The sequence below is a fragment of the Trachypithecus francoisi genome, unplaced genomic scaffold (assembly GCF_009764315.1).
Source record: "Trachypithecus francoisi isolate TF-2019V2 unplaced genomic scaffold, Tfra_2.0 Lachesis_group13, whole genome shotgun sequence".
Taxonomy (NCBI): Eukaryota; Metazoa; Chordata; class Mammalia; order Primates; family Cercopithecidae; genus Trachypithecus; species Trachypithecus francoisi.
Window position 1 is genome coordinate 11,441,004 of NW_022681458.1, and position 22,572 is coordinate 11,463,575.

At 39.5% G+C, this 22,572-nt stretch overlaps 1 protein-coding gene across 1 annotated transcript in view; it reads left to right on the forward strand.

Moving 5' to 3' along the window:
- The window catches only part of DNER (delta/notch like EGF repeat containing), a 379,388-nt gene that overhangs the window by 315,719 nt on the left and 41,097 nt on the right, over positions 1 to 22,572 (forward strand). The window contains exons 9-10 of the mRNA XM_033229959.1: positions 1,816 to 1,938; positions 13,415 to 13,528. Of these exons, the coding sequence (XP_033085850.1) occupies positions 1,816 to 1,938; positions 13,415 to 13,528 (237 nt within the window). The remainder of the gene's footprint in view (positions 1 to 1,815; positions 1,939 to 13,414; positions 13,529 to 22,572) is intronic.

A 22,572-nucleotide genomic window follows, 5' to 3' on the forward strand; every position in this document is an offset into this window, starting at 1 on the left:
GCTGTATTGATATTTTTTCTGGATGGTCTTATTGTGGGAGGCTGTCCCGGGCAGCCTCCTGTAGGACTGTAGGATGCTTAGCAGCACTCTTGACTCTACCTCCTAGATGCCAGCAGCAACCCCTCCCCGTACCTCCAGTTGTGACAATGAAAAATGTCTCCAAACATTTTCAAATGTCCTCTGGGGGACAAAATTGCGGCTAGTTGAGTACCTCTTATCTATATGATGGAAATAATCTAATAAAGGATAATAGAAATATTTCCCTAAAGTTACAAAAAGTAGGGTAACGTACTGCTTTTCAGAAGAATTGAAAACTATAGTATATTTGTCTTAGGTAGGTCAAGGGCTCCTCAAAGGGGCCATTATCACAACCTAAATTTGGAAAGCTTTTCAAAAACAACGAAATGACAACATATTTGAAAAGTGCTCTGTTAATAATGCAAATATGAGCTTAACCTAGTTTTATGATAGGCACAAGAAACAAAACAGTTCAACATATTAGCATGTTCTAATGGGACTTCCTGAGTTTGAGAGTTGGTTGTGAGTTGGAAAGGCTAGGGGAAAGCTAGTAGTTCTAATTCCTACTTTGGTAAGGGTTTATTTTTTCTGCTAATCTGAATTCAGAACGAACACGGGCAGTGTGACTTTTGAAAACACTCATATGTTTTTCATTGTTTGGACAGGGCTGGACAAAAATGGCCTGGTTTCACTGCAAATTGGCAGTAACACATGTTTTCAAAAGTTGAAAACTGCATAACCCTCATGATTGAATCTCAAAGAATGTTGTCTTCTTGTCCTTTAGAATAAACACCTGTTTTGCAAATAGGAGGGTAAAATCCATCTTTATCAAGAAATTGTGGGTTTATTTTTTCTTCACTCACATTATGATTTATTTAGTAATTTAAACATTTAGGTACAATTTAAAATACTATAATTTATATAATCATATCTTTAAACAAGCAATAACAACAAAAATACCCTCATATTTCATCAAGAATTTCAGTTAAGCATTTTGAGCTCATTTTCTTTTCTGACTTGAAAAGGAAATACAGATGTATTTTTCTAATGTGGTTCTCACACTTTTTGTTTTCTTTTTCTTTTTTTTTTTTTTTTGAGATGGAGTTTTGCTCTTGTCGCCCAGGCTAGAGTGCAGTGGTGCAATCTTGGCTCACTGCAACCTCTGCCTTCCGGGTTCAAGTGATTCTCCTGCCTCAGCCTACTGAGTAGCTGAGATTACAGGTGCCTGCCACCATGTCTGGCTAATTTTTTGTGTTTTTAGTAGAGACAGAGTTTCATTATGTTGGCCAGGCTGGTCTCAAACTCCTGAGCTCAAGGGATCCACCTGCCTCGGTATCCCAAAGTGCTGGGATTACAGGCATGAGCCACCACACCCAGCCAGGCTCTTACTCTTGAAGGGAGTTGTTTGCTCCTCCCCTGCCGTAAGTTCTGCTTACTCACTATCTCCAATGGCTGCAGCAGACACACTCAGTGACTGGATCACCCTAACACCAGCACCGTTGGACGCACTATGATGAGAATGTCAGTGGATAAATGAAATCATTTCTTTTATACTTGGGATCATGAAAAAGTGTGATAAGAACAGGCTCTTTCTTCATAGCCTTCCCCTAAATCCACCTTTCAGCTTTACCCCAAATCCACCTTTCAGCTTTACCCCAAGAGATCTAGCTCCTGAAATCCCATCTGTTTGTGCCATACTTTCTAATGAATACCCCCAACTGCCTTCCTTTCTGGCTGGTCCCGAGTGGGTTGTAAATGGGATGCATTTGACAGCAGGCCTTTCTCTCTGTCCCTCAGGTTACCACGGCCTCTACTGTGAGGAGGAATATAACGAGTGTCTCTCCGCTCCATGCCTGAACGCAGCCACCTGCAGGGACCTCGTTAATGGCTATGAGTGTGTGTGCCTGGCAGAATACAAAGGTGAGAGGACGCCGGGCCTTCCTGTGCCAGAAAGGCTCTAAATGACATCATGTATTTTTCAGTGTAAATGCATAAACCTCTAATTGGACCATGAATTGTTCAGAATAAAAATCAAATGCTGAAGCTGGCATGATGAATGGGTCCAAGGAGACCAATTTGCAAGCCTCTGGTTTGAGAAACAAGCCTGTCTCCTGTCCTGTTCTTCGTGGATCCTCGCTCTCTTTTTTGTTGAATGTGTAAAAAGCTGAAAACAAAAAGTCATATTAAGATGGACTGTCAGACATAGGTCAGAGGCCATAGGTGTGAAAAATGTGGAAGAGGAAGGATGCTGCCCTATAAAGCCTATTATGCAGAGATAGAATGCTGTGCTTTCTTGGAGAGGAGGCAGGCGGAGTCCCCTGCATTGGCAAATACATTAAGCTTATTAAAAACAGGCAACATGGACAGATTGTTTCTAATGCGTGGACCCCGTTCTAACCCCTAATGTGCATAGCTCACTAAATCCCCCCCAAAACCCTATGAGGTGGACAGTAATGCTCTCCCCCTAAAAGCCTGGTCAGCATGGTCCCTAAAGCCCTTTCTCCCAGCATCTCCATTGGCCTCTGACCACGTTTTGTGGATGGCAAGGCTTCCTGGAGCCCACATACCCTCAGACGGCCCTCTTCCAGGAGAGCCTGTTTATCAGCTGTTACACACATTTCTCTAAGCCATAACTTCAGGGCCAGGTTTAGATTTTGGAATGCTTTTGTGGGCTCTGTTTATAGCCATTTCACTTAACTGCTTGCTCCTATTGCTGCTTGCTTGATGCCACCCACCTGCCTGGAGACCTTACATTGCCCTCACCGTTGCTTCTCTTTGGATGAACCTACCTTTATTAGTAACCATTTTGGCCAGTCTCATGGCCTTATAGGCTACACTGAAAACTTGATTAAGCCCCTGGATAAAAGGGCTGAAGCTGGGCCAAGTCTTGACTTTGTGTTCCACAGATCTGATGCTTCTTTTGGAGTATGACGTTCAGTTAGAACCAAACTCCACTAACATCTACCAGGACACAACAGCAGATTTGCTGGCTTCATTCTCAGGCTTCTTAGTTCTGGGTCTATCTATCTATTACCTTTCTCTCTACATATCTTCAACCTCCTTTCCCCTTCCTCCTTGCCATGTCTATAAATATTTTCATGGATTTCTTACTCTGAACAAATGAAGATTCTAGGAAGATGGCAGCTCACATTGACATTCAATATTCCTTATCCCTCCTGACTCTCTGGTAGGGATGGCTCAGTAAGGTAGATGACCTTGGATGGGGTCATGTGAAGATTTGGGGTCTCAAGAAAGGGTATGTGTGCTAGGAGGCTTTGCTTACAACAAGAACAAGGGATGAGGGCTCCAGAGAGAACTGATGACTCAATGAACAGATGAGTCCAAAGAATCCTTCATCTTGTGGAGAGGAAGTACATGTTATAATTGTGCTGCATCTGATCCTAGGAGGCAGAGGGGTGTATTGATCTGATGGATACGGGCTGCCCTTTAAGGAAATTGAACAGTAGGCTGAGTTGCCCCCTACCCCGCTGCTTTTTTGTGGCCTTGAGAACACCAGACTGGGAGGCCTCTCTCTGCCTCATGCCTTAGTACACAGGACCCCAGTGGCTGCCCATCCAGCACTAAGGGGAATGTGTTATGTTGTCTGTCTCTGCCAAGATTTCCACCCTCTAGCCTGGCCAGTACAAGGAGCCCACACCAGCAACTCAGAGAGGGAGAAAAGTTTAGGGAAATAAAAACAAAAATTGCAACAACAGCTCTAAACATTCAAGAAAGGAAGTGAAAAAAGTCATATATACTACTCAAAATTGAATTTGGTTCTGAATAAAAAGGAGGAACTAGTGCATGAGAGGATCAGAATATGAGGAAGTGGAAACCACGAGTGAAAAGACAGGAAACATGGAGAAAAGATTCGAGAGATCTGCTTCTGCCTGAGGGATGGGTGCTCCAGGAGAAGGAGCATGTGGAAATAGAAGCAGAATTCACTAACTCCTGGAAGGAGGTGTCTGTGAGGTGAAGAAAGTCTTATTTTCTAATAGAATGGGCTCATAGGGCAGCAGTTGAATTAATGAAGGAGATGATACATAATTTGAGATTTCCTGGTAAAATTTGTAACTGCAAGGATAAAGAGAAATGTTTATAAGATTCTTTGAAGGGATCACAGGTTACATACAGAAGAAAGAGAATCAAACCAGCATTGTACTGCCCCTCTCTATCATGAAGGTAAAGAATAGCAGAGCAGTGTTTCAGACTTTTCAATGAAAAGGACTAGGAGTTAAAGGGTTGTTTATATTTGAAGGCAAAAGAAAGAGATTGCCATACATTCAAGGATACAGAAAATACAGCACCCTATACTCTAAGATAAGTACCTTAATAAGCATCCCCCCAAGTAGGAACTAAGTCAAAACAAAGATATCCAGATAGGGGAAGATGGAGAATGGAAGGAAGAGATTTATGCCTTTAAATGCAGGCGTAAGTCTAAATAGATGATATTTATGTGATTGTGACTGGTAATATAATGGTGAAGGAAAGTCTCTTGAAAAAAGTAGATCTACATTCTGTATCAGCTGTCTATTGCTGCATAACAAATCAGTACTCAGTACTGGCTTAAAACAATGTGCTTTTATTACCTAACAGTTTCCTAGGTCCAGGTGTGGCTTAGTCAATTCCCAGCTCAGGGGCTCACAAAGGTGAAAGCCAGGTATTGACGGACTGAGCTCTCATCTGAGGCTTGAATAGTGAGAGATCAGCTTCCAAGTCCCCTTAGGTTATTGGCAGGACTTGTATCCTTGTGGATGTAGGATTTGTGACAGCTTGCTCTTTGAAAGCCAGCAGCTATGACAGAGCCCCCACTGCTTCCAGTCTTGAACTTTCGGGAAGGCCTGGATTTTTTTTTGTGTGTGTGTGATGGAGTTTCACTGTCTTTGCCCAGGCTGGAGTGCAATGGTGCGATCTTGGCTCACTGCAACCTCTACCTCCCGGGTTCAAGCGAGTCTCCTGCCTCAGCCTCATGAGTAGCTGGGATTACAGGCACTCACCACCATGCCTGGCTAATTTTGTATTTTTAAGAGAGACAAGGTTTCTCCATGTTGGTCAGGCTGGTCTTGAACTCCTGACCTCATGTGATTCGCCCGCCTCGGCCTCTCAAAGTGCTGGGATTACAGGTGTGAGCCACTGCACCCAGCCTGGACCCTGTAAAAAGTCTCACCTGGTTAGGCCAGGCCCACCTGGGAGGAACTCAGAGTCAACTGATAGAGACCTTAATTGCATCTTCAAAACCTCTTAACTGCCATTTGCTCTTGGTTGGAAGCTCACACTCAAGGGGAAGAAATTACACAAAGGTGTAACTCACTAGGGGTCACCCTGGGCTGTGTCTATCACTCTTGCTCTTAAGGAAAAATTTCAACAAGCATAGTGGTTTCATATTATTTAAAACAAAGCCATGTGTTGAAGGGGGTGAGGATAGGAAACATTAAAAGGCATACAAGTGTGTTAAAGATTTCACTCCTGACTGGGTGTGGTGGCTCGCACCTGTAATCCCAACACTTTGGGAAGCTGAGGTGGGCAGATCACCTGAGGTCAGGAGTTCGAGACCAGAGAGTGAAACCCTGTCTGTACTAAAAATACAAAAATTAGCCAGGCGTGGTGACAGGTGCTTGTGATCTCAACTACTTGGGAGGCTGAGGCATGAGAATTGCTCGAACCTGGGAGGTGGAGATTGCAGTGAGCTGAGATCACGCCACTGCACTCCAGCCTGGGTGACAAACCCAATGGGCAGGTACAGTGTTTATTTAATTTTAGTATATTTATAAAGACATTTAGGTTTAGGTTTAAATAAGGCTGATGAAAACGGGGAGGTAAACCCTAGCAATGTAGCAGTAAATGGTAGAACTTGTAAGCTAAGAGTGGTGGGGACATGGGGAGGGTAGGTAGAAGGAATTAAAGGAGAGACAGGAGGAGATAATCATGCTCTTCTGCCCAGAGGAAGAGTGAGGGGAAGTGAGAGGCCACATGATCCTGTGCTTTTCCCTCTGTGGGGGGATGGACATTCTCCCCCTTTTGGAAATATTTTTGCCAATATATATTTACATATAATATGTCTATATACATTCAGGAAACTGTCAGATGGATGCATTTCAATTCCTAACTAGTACTTACCTGGAGGTAGAACTTGGATAGGTAGTATTTTAGGGATCAAGTTAAGCTTTAACTTTTTACTTTACATATATACTTTTTAAGTGGTAATTTTTACTGCTTAATATTAATATTAATATTTTTTTAAACTATATATAGTTTTTATATTTTAGGAGGATATATATAACTGTATATAACACTATATATATGACACACACACTCTCTCTATATATATGTATATACATATCCTCCTAAAGAGAATGAGTGCAATAGGGAGTCAGCTAAATATATAGCTAAGAACATTCTGAAAAAGGAAAAAAGGCCAGGGGTGGTGGCTCACACCTGTAATCCTAGCACTTTGGGAGGCTGAGGCTGGCAGATAATGAGGTCAGGAGTTCGAGACCAGCCTGACTAATATGGTGAAACCCTGTCTCTACTAAAAATACAAAAATTAGCCAGGTGCTGTGGCACACGCCTGTAGTCCCAGCTACTCAGGAGGCTGAGGCAGGAGCATCACTTGAACCCAGGAGGCGGAGCTTGCAGTGAGCTGAGATCGTGCCATTGCACTCCAGCCTGGGCAACAGAGCAAGACTCCGTCAAAGAAAAAAAAAAAAGAAAAAGAAAAAGAAAAGCAATGAGGGGAACTTCTGCCAGATGTTAAAAAACCCATTATAGGCCTGGTGTGGTGGCTCACACCTGCAATCCCAGCACTTTGGGAGGCTGAGGCAGGCAGATCATGAGGTCAGGAGATTGAGACCATCCTGGGTTAGCTAACATGGTGAAACCCCGTCTCTACTAAAAAAAAACAAAACAGATTAGCCGGGCGTGGTGGTGGGCGCCTGTAGTCCCAGCTATTCAGGAGGCTGAGGCAGGAGAATGGCATGAACCTGGGAGGCGGAGCTTGCAGTGAACTGAGATGGTGCCACTGCCCTCTAGCCTGGGCGACAGAGCGAGACTCTGTCTCAAAAAAAAGAACCAAAAAAAAAACAAAACAAAAGAAACCGTTATAATGCTACAATTATTGTTACATTCATATATTACCCCTGCAAGAATGGACAGACAACCAAAACTGAAGAATGGCCCAGAAACCATTGTCTATAATAATAATGTATGACTCTTAAAGAGGAATTGTTAGGAATGAGAAGATAATTCTTTTTAAGTAAGTGCTTCTAGAAAAACTGGACTGCTAAAGAAAAAAAAATGTTCTTGCACTTCTAAGTAAAACCATTGTCTATAATAATAATGTATGACTCTTAAAGAGGAATTGTTAGGAATGAGAAGATAATTCTTTTTAAGTAAGTGCTTCTAGAAAAACTGGGCTGCTAAAGAAAAAAAAAATGTTCTTGCACTTCTAAGTAAATTCCATATAAATAATAATTTTAAAAACCTCTTCTGGCCGGGCGCGGTGGCTCAAGCCTGTAATCCCAGCACTTTGGGAGGCCGAGACGGGCGGATCACGAGGTCAGGAGATCGAGACCATCCTGGCTAACACGGTGAAACCCCGTCTCTACTAAAAAATACAAAAAAAACTAGCCGGGCGAGGTGGCAGGCGCCTGTAGTCCCAGCTACTTGGGAGGCTGAGGCAGAGAATGGCGTAAGCCCGGGAGGCGGAGCTTGCAGTGAGCTGAGATCCGGCCACTGTACTCCAGCCTGGGCGACAGAGCGAGACTCCGTCTCAAAAAAAAAAAAAAAAAAACAAACCTCTTCTTTGACTTCTTTATGTCCCCTTCTGCTTAAAGTCCCTTTCTTCCCTTTTGCTTTTTCAACCATGGCTCTTGGCCCTTGTCCATATCATTCCAGTAGAAGAGGTTTCAGGAAAATTCATGATGAAGTAATTGAAGTCATTTGGTGAAATCTATGAAGCCTCCCCTTCCACTTCTGACTCAGCCAGTGTTCCTGTCCCTTTGCCCCACTGGGCCCTGAGGTCCCTGCTGCATGTCACCTTGCTGTGTCTTCTGCAACTTCATTCCTGACCAGGTTCTCCTCTCTGCCTTCACTAAGTCTTGGTTTCCCAGACACTGTGAATGATGTGGGCCTCCAGGCCCCTTTCTCTCTCCCTCCTCTTTGCTTTCATCCACTCCTATGACTGTATCCACTGTCTCTCAGTATTTTTTTAATATTTTCCATGACAATTATGTTTAGCCTTGTATTAAATTCTTTTTGGTTTCAGACTTTCTTCTTCCCCACACTACATGATAAGCTCTGGAATGACAGTGACTACATAGCTTCTTTTTCATTTTAAATTCTCTACAGCTCTTACTGTGGTGGCTTGCACAGAACAAATGCTTGATGGCTACCTTTACTTGAGTTAGAACTACTGTTTAACACATGAATTAAGTAAAGGAAACCAACTTAAACATTTTCATGGAATGTAAGTCTCCACTGTAGATCACGGGATTGTTAGAAAGCAAAATTCATGGAGGGCTTCTGTGTAACCCATCTTCAGACAATCCGAAACACTGCTGCGTCCTTCAAAAGTAGTTCAAGGCTGGTTTATGATGCAACTTCTACGACTTTGTTTAGTGTTCATACCTCATATTGTCAAAAGGTCAAGGAACAGCCCCATAGTGATTGATTTTTATTTCTGGAGGATCCAATGAAATGATCAACAATATATGTATTTGAAATTTTTGGTGATAACATTTAGAAAAAAGCTTTGATATTTCATTGTGAAAATAACAATAACAAATGTTTAGAAGAAAAGAGAAAATTCATAATTACTCATGTTTTTACCACATAACATGAGCCATAATAATCTGTGTTGCTTCCATTCTGTTTTTAGTATCCATGTTTTTACTGTTAAATAATTGAGTATACCTACAATTTTATATTGTTCTGCTCACTCATAATAGGGTATTAGGCTTGATTTACATATTGCTAGGAAGTCTTACTAGTTTTATTTTAAGTGGCTTTGTAATGTTCCCATGAGGGAATACTTATCCATTGCCTTGTTGTTGCATCTGATGTGGGGCTATTACAAATATTTCTGGAATTAACATCTTTATATTTTCATACTTTCTGGATTTCTTTCAAGGGATAGAGTCTTAGAAATGAGATCACTGGATTATAGATTTAATTACATTGTACATTGTACCTACTTTTTTTTTTTTTTGGCAATGTTGTCTTGCTCTGTCACCCAGGCTGCAGTGCAGTGGCACTGTCTTGCCTCACTGCAACCTCTGTCTCCCGGGTTCAAGCAACTCTCCTGTCTCAGCCTCCTGAGTAGCTGGCATTACAGGTGTGTGCCACCATGCCTGGCTACTTTTTGCATTTTTAGTAGAGATGGGGTTCCACCATGTTGGCCAGGCTGGTCTTGAACTCCTGATCTCAAGTGATCTGCCCGCGTTGGCCTCCCAAAGTGCCGGGATTACTGGCGTGAGCTACTGTGCCCGGCCTGTACCTACTTATTTATTTTTAAAGGCTACAGAAATTTCAATGGAAAGGATGAGAACGCCTTCTTTGTTGGATAAAGTTATTTCCTTTGCTAGATTCTACTTAGCCATGGGAACAAGAATTTCTGGTTGTTTTGTGCACCTAGCCCTTTCAAGTACTGTGATAAATATAAAAAGGATAAGTCAGAGTTTCTTCCTTCTTTGGGCTATTATTTAACCAGATGAGCAGACTGAGTGACACACAGGAATAATAAGGCTAAGGTTGAGATGTCAATTGTAATTTCTGAGATGGTTTAGAAAATGTTGAGATCTGTAAAGATTGAAATACTGGAAAAAGTTTTCATAGAGGAACTAAGTTTGGATGAAACGAGACGATGTCTTAAAGTAAATAATAAGTGTAATAACACTTCTTTACTGGCTTAGTTTCCTGGAGATATAATGATTTTCATTTTTCAAATATTAATTGTAACTAAATTTGTTACGATAACAAAGACTTATAATTGGTGTAGTGCTTTTTGATTCTAGCTTATTTCAGTTCTAAAATTAACTTCTGTAAGAACCCTGTTGGAATCAAAGTCTTTTTAGAAACATTTCTTCTCCATCCCTTAATATGAAAAGTATGAATTTTTATTAGTTTTGACTGAATTACAGTTTATTTTTGCTTGAGACTAAACATCAGTTTTGTAATAGTGCGTGCTGCGTCCTCTGCCAATGGGTGATGCATGTGTCATTCCACAGACTTAGTTTGAAGTGTGGACCTGGTTTTCTCTGACAAAATAGGGTGTTTTTGAGGCAGATTTGGAGTTTGGAATCTCTCCTCTGGCAGCCTCACCTGTGTGTCAGCCAAAGTACACTGGCCATTGCCCCTCTTGAAAGGATAGGATTCCGGTGCTAGGTCCATAATTTCTTCCACGCATTGTGATACGGCCTCTGCTCTCCAGGACTTGAGAGATTTGTGGGAGAATCAGTCAGGAGAGCAGATAAGTTATGATTTGGCACAGTGACCTCCGTGATCGTGACAGTCCCGGCATGCTCTCAAGGCACAATGGTGGAAGAATGTGGTCTGTGTTGAGAAAATCAAGGTTCAGCTTTGCAGAGAGAGGGCATTTGGATTGGGAATTGAGAGATTAGTTAAATATGCGGAGATCACGTTGGGGGAAGGGTGTGAAAGAAGGTGACTCCTCAGAGGAAACAGGATGCTCAAGACTCCATGTTTTCTAGGAATGGGAGTGGTGAGGAGGGCAGGAAGAGGGGGCCTAGGGACCTCCAGAGGAGAAGGGTTTGAGTGGAGACACCTTGGCACGTCAGTAGTGTCCATGATTGTCAGTGCTCTGTGTTTAAAGTTTTTAGCTCAGAGTTGTTCAGCTCGAATGACAAGCTGAGCAATATGACAAATATATTTTATATAGGGATTAACAAGGTTTACGATAGAGAAATGTGAGTCACCAAAGTGCTCTCCAGGGACTTTTAACACCGTCTTGCTCCTCCATGATCAGGTTTCTGTGAAGATTAGCTTTTGTCCAGTCTTGCTGCCAGGAAACTCTCAATAGACGCTTAAGGGACCAAATGTCTTACCATTTGAAAAATAAAATTAACAAGAGAAAAAAGTATTGCCTCCCCACCCTCCAAAAGAGAGCCAGCCATCCAAACAAAAACCCCAAACACCCAGAAGATTGAAATTGCTTATTATCAAGTCTATTTTGTTGAAGACTTTAGATAAAAGGTAAGACACTTAAATATTTGGCCTAGAATTTGCTTTTCAGTCTTGTTTTTAAAATGTGGTAGTTTGTGTGCCGATATGTTAGTGATGTTAATGTAGTACTAGAAACCCAGTGACAATCATTTGATTTCTTTGACTTCAGGTCTAATGGAAATGTTTTCTAGACTCCGGGACCTCTGAACGTTGGTGGTGGCTATATGTCCCACTACAACCAAAAGACTGTTTTGTCACTTGGCTCCCATTGATCAGCCCAATGGGAACTTGTAAATATGTGAGTCTTTGTGTTGCGATAAACATTTTGAAGCAGAAAAGGCTCTTCTGCTTTTTATTCTTTCAATTGAGCCCAGTCTACTTGTGAATCAATAGGAAAGTAAAAATAGAGACTCCTGGGAGAAGAGGCCATACACACCCAAATGAGGAAGAATGACTAGATTTATGCTAGTCTCAACACTATTTTGATATTTTATGTTACCATGCAACCTGGGTTAGGGATGAAGAACGTTGAGGAGGCTTGTTCAAGTCCCTGGAGACAGAGGAGACTAAGACAAGGCTGCAGGAGGCAGCAGGCACGAGGCATGAGGCAGTGGGATCTCAGGGATGGTCTCAGAAAGGAAAGAAAGGCAAAGATCTGAAAGATGCTTCAGAAAAATACCAGGCAGAACACTGTCGATGGCTTAGCTAGAAGGAGCCAAGGATGAAAAAGAATTACAGGTCATTTATTCTAAAATTTGAGCTTTACCTGGCTCAAATAAGTCAAATAAGTCATTAGTGTGAATATAGACAGGAAGTTCCATTTCTATTTTCTCTTACTTCCTTTCCTCCTTCCTGAGCCCTACTTCTTAAGGCACTGAGAAAGAAATAAGGGAAAAGCCCAGCAAGGATGATTTCAGTGCCTGAAGGATGAGTCACTGGGTGTGGCAGTCCCTTGCACAACATGAGCTAAGTAATGAAGTGCAGAGAAAATTAAGTAAATACCATTCAGTTACTATTTGCTTTACGCATATTTTTCTTGAGGCTGTTGGGAAGTGTGAGCATATCATTATGTACATTCTTAGGCAAGATAGAATGTAATTTATCTTTTTCTCCAAGGGGTGGGGGATAGGGGAAGGGAGAGAGGGAGGAGGAGAGAGAGACACACACACACTAATCTAGTCATCCATCTTGGCATCCAGTGTAATACCAGCAGATATCCCACCTTTCAAATAGCATTAGATTTTTAAAGTTTTTAATAAAATTATAAAAGAATAGATATTTGTTAAAAAGGTGCCAATAATGTAGAAATACACAGATGTGAAAATCAAAGTAATCAAGTCTCCTAGAAGTAATCCAGTCCCACTTAAGGCATTTGCATACATACATGCACACACAGTCTTTTTTTGAAAAAAAATGTAAATGAGAAACTTTCTGTTTTACTTTACAGATTTTTTTTTTTTTTTAATGCCTCTTCTTTGTTAAAGGAGTGCTGAGCTCCATGGAGTTTTATTTCTGCAGTTAATTCAGGGTCGCTGTCAACAGCCTACTTAGCAAACACAGACTCTGGGATGGGATTACGGGCAGGTTCAAATCTCAGCTCCTTTCATACCAGGCTTGTGATCTTGCACTCTTTCCTCAGTTTCCTCATCTGTAAAATAGGGGAATGGGGATAATTGTCTCATAGTGTTGTTGTGAGGAATAAATTAGACATAAAGCATGCAGTGATGTCTTTGAGAATGAAGTCTAAGTATTATGCAGCTTCCCCTCTCCTCTGCAGTTCTTCAAAGTAGAAGTGGGACTCACTTTAATATCTGATTCCACATCTTCACTTTCAGGTTGCTAATATTATATTTTATCAAGGTCATCTAGATATTTTCTGTTTCTTTTGGAGACTTATAAACCATTTGCTATTGATTAATTTATCTTTCAGGCTTTTAACTTTCTGTTCCCCAGGCTTTGGGACACGTAGGCAGAGAAAGTACAGCTAAAAGACTATGGTGGGACTTATGGACAGTGATTGAACGTGTTACTTTCTCATAAGGCATGTTTTTACAACAATCTAAAGTCATGAGTGGGCACATGTGTATACACTCCCCCACACACACCCATGCTGGGAATCTCCCTTGCATTGTTCCAGAGTGTTCTGACTTTGCTTTTAGAGACCATGGGAGCTAGAGAGTCCTGGATGAGTCATCCTGTTTTGCTTGTTTCTCTGCAGGAATACACTGTGAATTGTACAAGGATCCCTGCGCTAACGTCAGCTGTCTGAACGGAGCCACCTGTGACAGTGATGGCCTGAATGGCACGTGCATCTGTGCACCTGGGTTTACAGGCAAGTGATTCTATGGACTGAGTTTTCAAATTTACCACGACGTGCCCAAGATTGCAGATGTTCAAAAAACCCAAATCCCATCATGAATAAAATATTGCAAAATATAAACACCATTACAAAATCTAAGGAGGCATGGCCCGGATGAAGATCTATTTTAAAACAACCCATTGTGTGAGCCTCATTAAATGAGGCTTTTCTGAGATGGTCGTTTGGCGTCTAGACTTACAAAGACTGTCATTACTGTACATTTCCCAGGCTAGGACTATGAAACATGAGAAATGAGCCATTACATGAACACTCGAAAAAAGTGATGGGTTAATGAAAGTCAGAAGATGGAAAGAAGGAAGGGGTGTGTCTTCGGTAGATGCTGCTTTCAGCTGCCATATTTATTTTCATTGCAAGATATGAAAGTGTCAGGGGAAAGTGGGATGGGAGGCGAGATTGGCGGGGCAGGACTGGCTTCTCCAGAAACATTGGTGGCCACTGAACACCGAGCAGGAGGTGCCACTTCTAGACTGGGGGTTCCAGCCTAACTTGGGGTCCTTCTTCAAAGTCACCCCCTCATGAGCTTCAAGGACTTTGTGAATCTCCAAAAACAGATGTGAGATGTCGTTTGTACGTGTATGTGCTGAGGGTAGTCTCTCAAATGTTCATCAGATTCTTTTGGAGACTTAGAAAACATTTGTTATTGATTAATTTATCTTTCAGGCTTTTAACTTTCTATTCCCCAGGTTTTGGGACATGTAGGCAGAGAAAGTACAGATAAAAGAAACTAAACTACTGGAGAGAAAATGTTCCATCTCCTGCTTTTCCAACAGAACCCAGGGATCTTGAAATGTAGAGAGTAAGACAAAGTCTATGTTTTTAGAGTTTTGCTCAACCAACAAAAGCCTAAGGGTCACTCTGGATTGCAAATTGGAAGAGGATGACATATCAAGTACCCACAGAAGAAGGTGGGCTCTGAAGCCAAAGAAAAATATATGTTATCATTGGCTGGAGAGCATCTTGCTGTGTTTACTTCTCCCCTGCTAAGCCACTGTGGCCACCTCCCAAGCCCTGGAGAATTTCACAGAGCCTGGGTCCCTCAGCCATCCAAGGGGAGCCTCATTTGTGCTCCTGGCGAAGGTGACAAAAGCCAAAGTGTAGGAAAAGCAACTTCTGATTTTCCTTCTATTTATCAGTGTCACAGCCTGTGTTTTCCTTTTGGCTTTTCTTGGGACTGAGAAGTGGGCTCACTCCAAAAATGATTCACAGATGGCTTTGTTTTGCTTATAAACACACGCAGACATTTATACTTACCAGTGGAGGCAAAAATAATATTAGGGAACCATCTTGGGTTTTTTTCCAGATATTCTTATCCCATGAGTAATAAAAAGCATAGAAGAAAAATTAGAAAATATACGACTATGGAAAAAAAAAATCCCACCACTAAAAACTGCTCTGCTAAGAGATCACTGTTATTAAGATTTTGATACATTCTGATATCCAGAGACTTTCCTGAAGGTCTATGTGTGTGTAGTATATAGCATATAGTGTATATGCATATATATTTGAATATAAAAGGAGTCATACTGTTCACACTATTTTATAATTTACTTTTCACTTAAAATATACGTATATCATAAATGTGTTTTTACATCAAGGAATAGCTTCTGTTTTATTTTTACTGGCTGCCCTGTAGTCCATTATATGATATTATGATATTTTAAAAGTTCCATCCACAATTCAACTTTTGGGCAGTTGAGAACTTTTCCCCATTATAAACAATATTACAAGGAATCTTCTTGTACATACAACTTTGTGTACTTATCTTATTTTTAGTATAATTTTGCAGAAATAGAACCCCAGAGTCCGGGAGAATACACACATATTTCGATATTACTCGCTAAGAGGAGACAAAAAACAAACATTGAACTGATATTTACTTCAAAAGTGCACAGGGGCATTTATTTCCTTGTCTTGACACAAATATGAGAATTGTCATTCTAATGGTCAAAAACACCACTTTAGTGTTGCTTAAATTTGTAGATCTTAGACTTATAGTAAGGTTGAACACTATGTTTCTGGTTGTGTTTCTTCCTTTATGAACTCTCTATTCATATCCTTTGTCTGATTTTTTACAAGACCATTCCTGCTAATCTTTACTCTTCTTGATTTGAAATAGCCCTTTATTTTAAGTATATAACATTTTATTTGCCATAGGTTACACATATTTTTCCACCGTCATTTGCCTTTTAAATGTGGACAAAGCATTGTGTTTTCCACTTGTTATATTTTAGTTTTACTTAATTACATATTGAGGTCTTGGTTTCTTTTCTTGTTTCGTGCTAGAAATATTCTATATATCAATATTTTAGAAATATTCTCCTCCATTATGCTAATCATGTATGAATTAATTTTATGCATTTAAGTCTCTAATGTTTTCGAAATTTACTTCAGTATTTTATGAGAAAATGTCATGTTCTCTCCAGAATATTTAGCGAAACTCCAACTATCTACTCCACATATACTCTTGAATATCTCAAAGACACCCCAAACTCAGATCTTCTTCTCCTTTCCATCTTTAAATATCTGTAGCTCATCAAATGGCATTACCATCACTCCCAGTTGTTCTGGCCAGAAGCTGGGTAACCATTTTGATATCCTCTGATATGGTTAGGCTTTGTGTTCTCACCCAAATCTCATCTTGAATTATAATCCCCATAATCCCCACATGTCAAGGGAGAGACCAGGTGGAGGTAATTGGATCGTGGGGACAGTTTCCTTCATGCTATTCTCATGATAGTGAGTGAGTTCTCATGAGATCTGATGGTTTTATAAGTCGCTGGCATTTCCCCTGCTGGCTCACATTCTCTCTCATGCCGCCATGTGAACAGGTGACTTCTGCCATGATTGTAAGTTTTCTGAGGCCTCCCCAGCCACGCAGAACTGTGAGTCAATTAAATCTCTTTCCTTTCTAAATTATCCAGTCTTGGGTAGTATCTTTATAGCAGTGTGAGGACAGACTAATATACCTTCCTCCTTTTCCCTCTTACCTCCATCCAACTACCAAGGACTCCTAAAAAGTTCTTAGATCTTTTCACTTCTTTGCAGAGTCAGCACCATGCTGCCTTCACCTCCAACCTGGGTCAGTACAAGCCCTCCTATCTGGTCTCCTCACACCTATTCCCCCTGACTCCTAATCCATTTTTCATACTGTAGACACCTTATGCATGATCATCTAATCTTATCACTCTTTACCTAAAATCACCTATTGGCATTGTATTGTCCTTAAGAAAAAGATCAAAGTCCTTAACATAATCTTTAAGACCTGAGGGATCTGGCCCCATCCAGCCTTTCCAGCTTTGTCCTAGGCCCCTCTGCCTGCTGCATACCTGAACATACCATATCAGGTTCTTCTCAGTAAGGTCCCTTTCCTCCATCTCTTGCCTTTCAGCCCCCTCTGCTTATCCCTTTACCCTACCCCCACCATACCCATATATACCCCACCAGCAATCCTACCCCTGGGCATTTTTTCATGAGAACCACCCTGATCTCAGGGCGCAGTGGGTCTCACTGAAGTAGGTTTAAACATCACTCTAACTGGTTTTTGAAAACAAGTGGTCTATTCTATTCAGTCCTGGTAGTTTTTCAGCCTACAGAGGACCATAGAATAGTTCCTAAAGTCATTCAGGGGTTGTACTGTTAATGTATTTAACAGAAAACTGGTCCCAGGAGATGCTCCATGGAAAAAAGTGTTCTGTGACCAAGTAAATGTGGGACATGATACATCCCACGTGCAGATTCATAAAGGATGTCTGTGTGCTCAAGGTTCTCAGAGGTCTTAAACAGTAAAGAATCACATTTGCTTTTATCTTTCAAATCTATTTGATCATAAAACCACTTTTTTCCTTAAAGAGAACCTATTGTATCCTGAGAACTAGGTTCCAGGAGTGGCTGATAAAATATTAACTGCTTCCATACAAGGAGTATGGTGCGTCTGCTCTTGAGGTTGAGCTACCTTAGAATCAAATACTCTTTCATTGTATCTGAGGTTTAGCAGAAGTTACACTTGGCCAGCTACTGAGTGTTCAAAAACTCTCTGCCTGACTGAGTGGAGTGAATTGGGCAAATCATTGCTATATAATTAGATAATCCAATGTCATATTTACCATATTAAACTGGCTTTCTTAGGCCATCAGATAAAGTCTAGGGTGTGGTATGTGGGGGACTCTGTCCTCTCTTGCTGAACTTAGGTTTCTGGTTGAAAATACGCTTCCTCCAGTCATCTGAACAGAGAGCCTCCCTGCTCTTCAAGCATTTCATTCCTTCTACACAGCTCTCTCCATAAGGCCCACTGTCCTGGCCTAGGTCCTGTCCACCCTTCAGTTACTGTCTTACTTTGGGACCACTCTTGTCTTCGAAGCTTTGCAATTCTGCCCCCTTGGAATTATCTGGCTGAGGACCAGTGGATGGAAGGAAAGATCCCCTGATGCAACATTAATCTCCAGGACCTGCTTTATTTTTTACCTGAAACCATAGACTGGACATGAGGTTACTGTACTTCAACAGGGAAGCCAAAGATTCTTCCAAGCCCATTGACATTGTCATTTGAACAGCTGGGACACAAGTGACCCATTCCTTTCTCACCAAAGCAGGAAATTCTTGTGCATTATTAAAGGTGGAATGATGTTACTATATCTTTCTCTCTGTTTTTTAACTCAACTATTTTTTGAGTTAAATATTTGTGAATATTCTATTTCACAATAGAATATTACAATTTCTAGGTCATTTTTATGGTAAAATACCATCAGTGCTTTAATTTCATCTACATTTTCATTTCAATTTCTTTGATGCTCAGCATCTTTCATGTGGTTGTTTGCTCTTCATATGTCTTTACTTGTGAATTATCTTTTCAAATAATTTGCCCATTTAAAAAATTTTGGTTATTTGTCATACTTTTGATTTCAAAGAGTTCTTTATATATGCTGGATACAAGTGCTTTGTCAGGTATACATTTTGCTCATCCATGTATTTTTTTAATGGTATCTTTTGGGGAGTAAAGTTTTCAATTTTGGTAATTGGTCTAATTTATCATTTTTTTTCTTTTATGGTTTGTGCTTTTCTGGTATTGTAAAAAATCTTTGTCTACTTCAATATGGTGAAATTTTATCCAATGTTTTCTTCTAAAATGTTTTAAAAATAGGTCTGTTTTTAAGTTTAGGTATAGAGTGTGTCTTAAGTTAATTTTTGTGTATGGTGTGACTTAAGGATGGAAAATATTTTTCCCATGTAAATATCCAGTTAGTCCAGCATTTTATTGATAATGCAATCTTTTCCCCATTCGATTTCATTGGATTTCATTGCCACATTTGTTAGAAAACAATTGATTATATACGGGTCTATTTTTCTCTGGCTTGTTTTTCAAAATTTTAGTTTTGAGATTATTGCAGTTGCGAGTAGTAATAGAGAGAGATCCAGTGTAACCTTCACCCGGTTTCCTCCAATGATAACGTATTGTAAAACTGCAGTACAATTTCATAACCAGGATACTAGTTATGAAAGGACACTGACGTAGATGTAGTCAAGATACAGAGCATTTTCATCACCACAGGGACTCCTCATTTTCCCTTTTATAGCAATACCCTTTTCCCTTGCACCACAACTATCTTTAATTCCTGGAAACCACTAGTGTATTTTGCATTCTTGTAATTTTGTAATTTCAACAATATTGCATAAATGTAATCATATAGTGTGTAACCTTTTGAGATTCATTTTTTTTCCACTCTGCATGATTCTTTGGAGATGCATCTAGGTTATTTTGGGTCAATAGTTCTCCCTTTTTATTGCTGAGCAGTATTCCAAAGTATGGATGTCCCAGAGTTTGTTTAACCAGTCCCCTGTTGAAAGGAATCTGGATTGTTTTCAGTTTTGAGCTATTATAAAAAAGGTGGTGTAAACTGTCATATATAGGTTTATGTGTGAACATAAATATTCATTTTTCTGGGACAATTGCCCAGAAATTCAATTGCTGGGTCATATGGTAGTTGCATGCTTAGTTTTACAAAAATAGCCAAAGTATTTCCAGAGTGGCTTATGCATTTTATATTCCCACCAACAATGTCTGAATGATTCAGTTTCTCTACATCGTTGCCAGCATTTGGTATTGTCACTATTTTTCATTTGGGCCATTCTGATAGGGGTAAAATGATAGCTCATTCGGGTTTCAGTTTGAATTTCCCTAATGATAAATGATGTTGAGCATCTTTTCATGTGCTTATTTGATATCTGCATAGCCTCTGAAGAAATGTTTCTTTCTGTCTTTTGTCCATTTTCTAATCCTATCACTTCACATCAAGGCTACATTACTGTCAGTGAGATTTGTGATCATTGATGTTGATGTTGATCACTTAGCTGCGGTAGCGTTTGTCAAGTTTCTCTACTATAATGTTACTCTTTCTCCCCCTTTCCATACTTAACTATTTGGGAGGAAGTGACTTCCTTCCAAAGAAAGTGTTGTGTAGTCCACATTTATCAAGAGAGGAGTTATGCTCTCGCTCTTTGAGGGTAAAGTAGCTACATGAATTATTTGCAATTCTTCTGGATGAAAGATTTGTTTATTCTCCTCCTTTTGTGTATTTATTTAATCATTTATTTATGGGTTCAGGATATTTATTTTATACTTTAGGTTGTAATCCAATACTTTTAAAATTTATTTTGTTGTTCAAAATGTTCCAGCTTTGGCCATTGGGAGTTCTTTCAGTTGGCTCCTATACCTCTTTGACACATCCCCATTAATGTGGTTAATTTTTTGTTTTGTGGCTACATTTTTGTTTTGCTTTTTAAAACATATATACCTTCTGGCACTGAAAGATGCTTCAGCCTCATCTTGTGTATTTCCTGCTCCAGTTCTGGAGTCATTCATTTCTCTAAGGATCTCTGGTTTTATAATTGGAGAATAGTATTAAAACTAAGATTTGGGTACTAAGCTGTGCTTGTTTCTGTTGGGGTGTCACTGCTCTTAGGTCCTCTCAGCTGACAAAGCGAGGAGGTACATGTGTATACTAACCCATGGACATGTACTTATCCATAAATATTGCATGATGTAGTCATCTTTGTCTATATTAAGCTAAACATGAATTCACAGTGATGTCTCCAACTCTAGTCTATTACAGCATGAATGGTTCTAGCCTTCTCCCCTTGCTTATTTGTAAACTCTTCACACCAACAACCAAATACTGCCTTTCATCATCCATCATTTATTTACTTAATTGTTCAGTTTCAGTATCCAGGTATAGCAGTATCAGAATTGTTAACTTATACCCTTGTAGGAAACAACCTTATGAACTAGAGTATTGTGTTTATGTACCACTTATTTTGCATTTAGTCTTACAGATGCCACCCACTTCCAAAGTCACTTAGGTCAGCTCCTCCTCGGGCCCCTTAGTGAGGTTGTTCCATACATCTGTAATATAGTTAGAATTTTTTCTCACAGTTTGCATTCTTTCCTGAGATCTTCCAACTAGAGGAGGCTCTTTTATTACATTTGCTTATGTAAGTGTAATTTTTCAAGCATCGTTAGCTGAAAAGGCTATCTTTTCTTCTTTTCTTCATTGAATTGCTTTTGAACTTTCATCAAATATCAGTTGGCCATATTATATGGGTCTATTTTGGGCTCTTCTTTTTCATTGATTGTAATAACAACTGTAGTTTTGTAATAACTATTGAAATTGGGCAGAATAATTCCTATCACCTTATTTTTTTCCAAAACTGTTATAACTATTCTAGTTCCTTAGCCTTATCATATAAATTTTATAATAATCTTGTCTATACCTACAAAGATTTTGCTAAGGAATTACAATAAACCAGTATATCAATTTGGGGAAGAATCAATATCTTTGCTATTTGGAGTCTTCCAATTCATGAACACAGTGTGACTCTCCATTTATTTAGATATTCTTTGATTTCTTTCATCAGCGTTTTTTCCCTGTAAAGTGTCCAAGTGTGTATGTATATATGCATGCGTGTGTGTGTGTGTGTGTGTGGTGTATTTTTAGTGATTGTAAATAGAATTGTTCATTGCTAGTATATAGAAATATAATTTACTTTTGTATGTTTAAATTGTATCCGGTGACCTTGCTGAACTTACTAGTTTTAGGAGATTTTTTTTTTTTGTAGATTTCTTGGAATTTTCTGATAATTATGCCATCAGAAAAGAGTGACAGTTTTATTTCTTCCATTCTGATAGGTATAAATTTTATTTTTTGTCTTGTCTCACTAGCCAGAACTTCTACTACTAGGCTCAGTAAGAGCAGACATCTTTGTTTTCAGCATTAGGGGAAAAGCATTCAGTCTTTCACCATTAATGATAATGTCAGCTGTAGTGTGTTTTAGATGCTCTTTATCAAATTGAGGAAGCTCCTCTCTATTCCTAGTTTGCTGATAACTTTAACCATAAATGGGTATTGAATTTTGTCAAATGCTTTTTCTGTATGGGTTGATATGATCATGTGATTTTTTTCTTTAGCTTGTTAATATGCTTGGTTGATTTTCAAATATTGAATTAGTCTTGCATGCCTGGAGTATACCACCTGGTCATAGTGTATAACTCATTTTTTATAGTACTTTGCTGAATTCTATTTTCTAATATTTTCTAATATTTTGTTTCAGATTTTTTGTGTCTATATTCATGAGAAACAAGTATTTGTTTTAAAAAAGAAAGAAAACTATTTTGTGTTTTGTGAGAAACAAGTATTTTCCATGAATATAGACACAAAATAATTTTCTTTCTTTTTTAAAAAAAATTATTATGTATTTGCCTAGTTTTGGTATTGAAGTAAAACTAGCTTCTTGAAATAAGTTGGGAAGTGTTCTTTTGTATTCGATTTTCTGCAACCGATTGTATCAAATTGCTATTCATTCTTCTTTAAATAGTTAATAGAATTTACCAGTGAAAGCATCTGCACCTGAGATTTCTTTTTGGGGAGTTTTAAAGTTATATATTCAATTTTCTGAATAGTTATAAAAGTATTTAAATCATCTATTTTATATTTGATGAGTTGCGA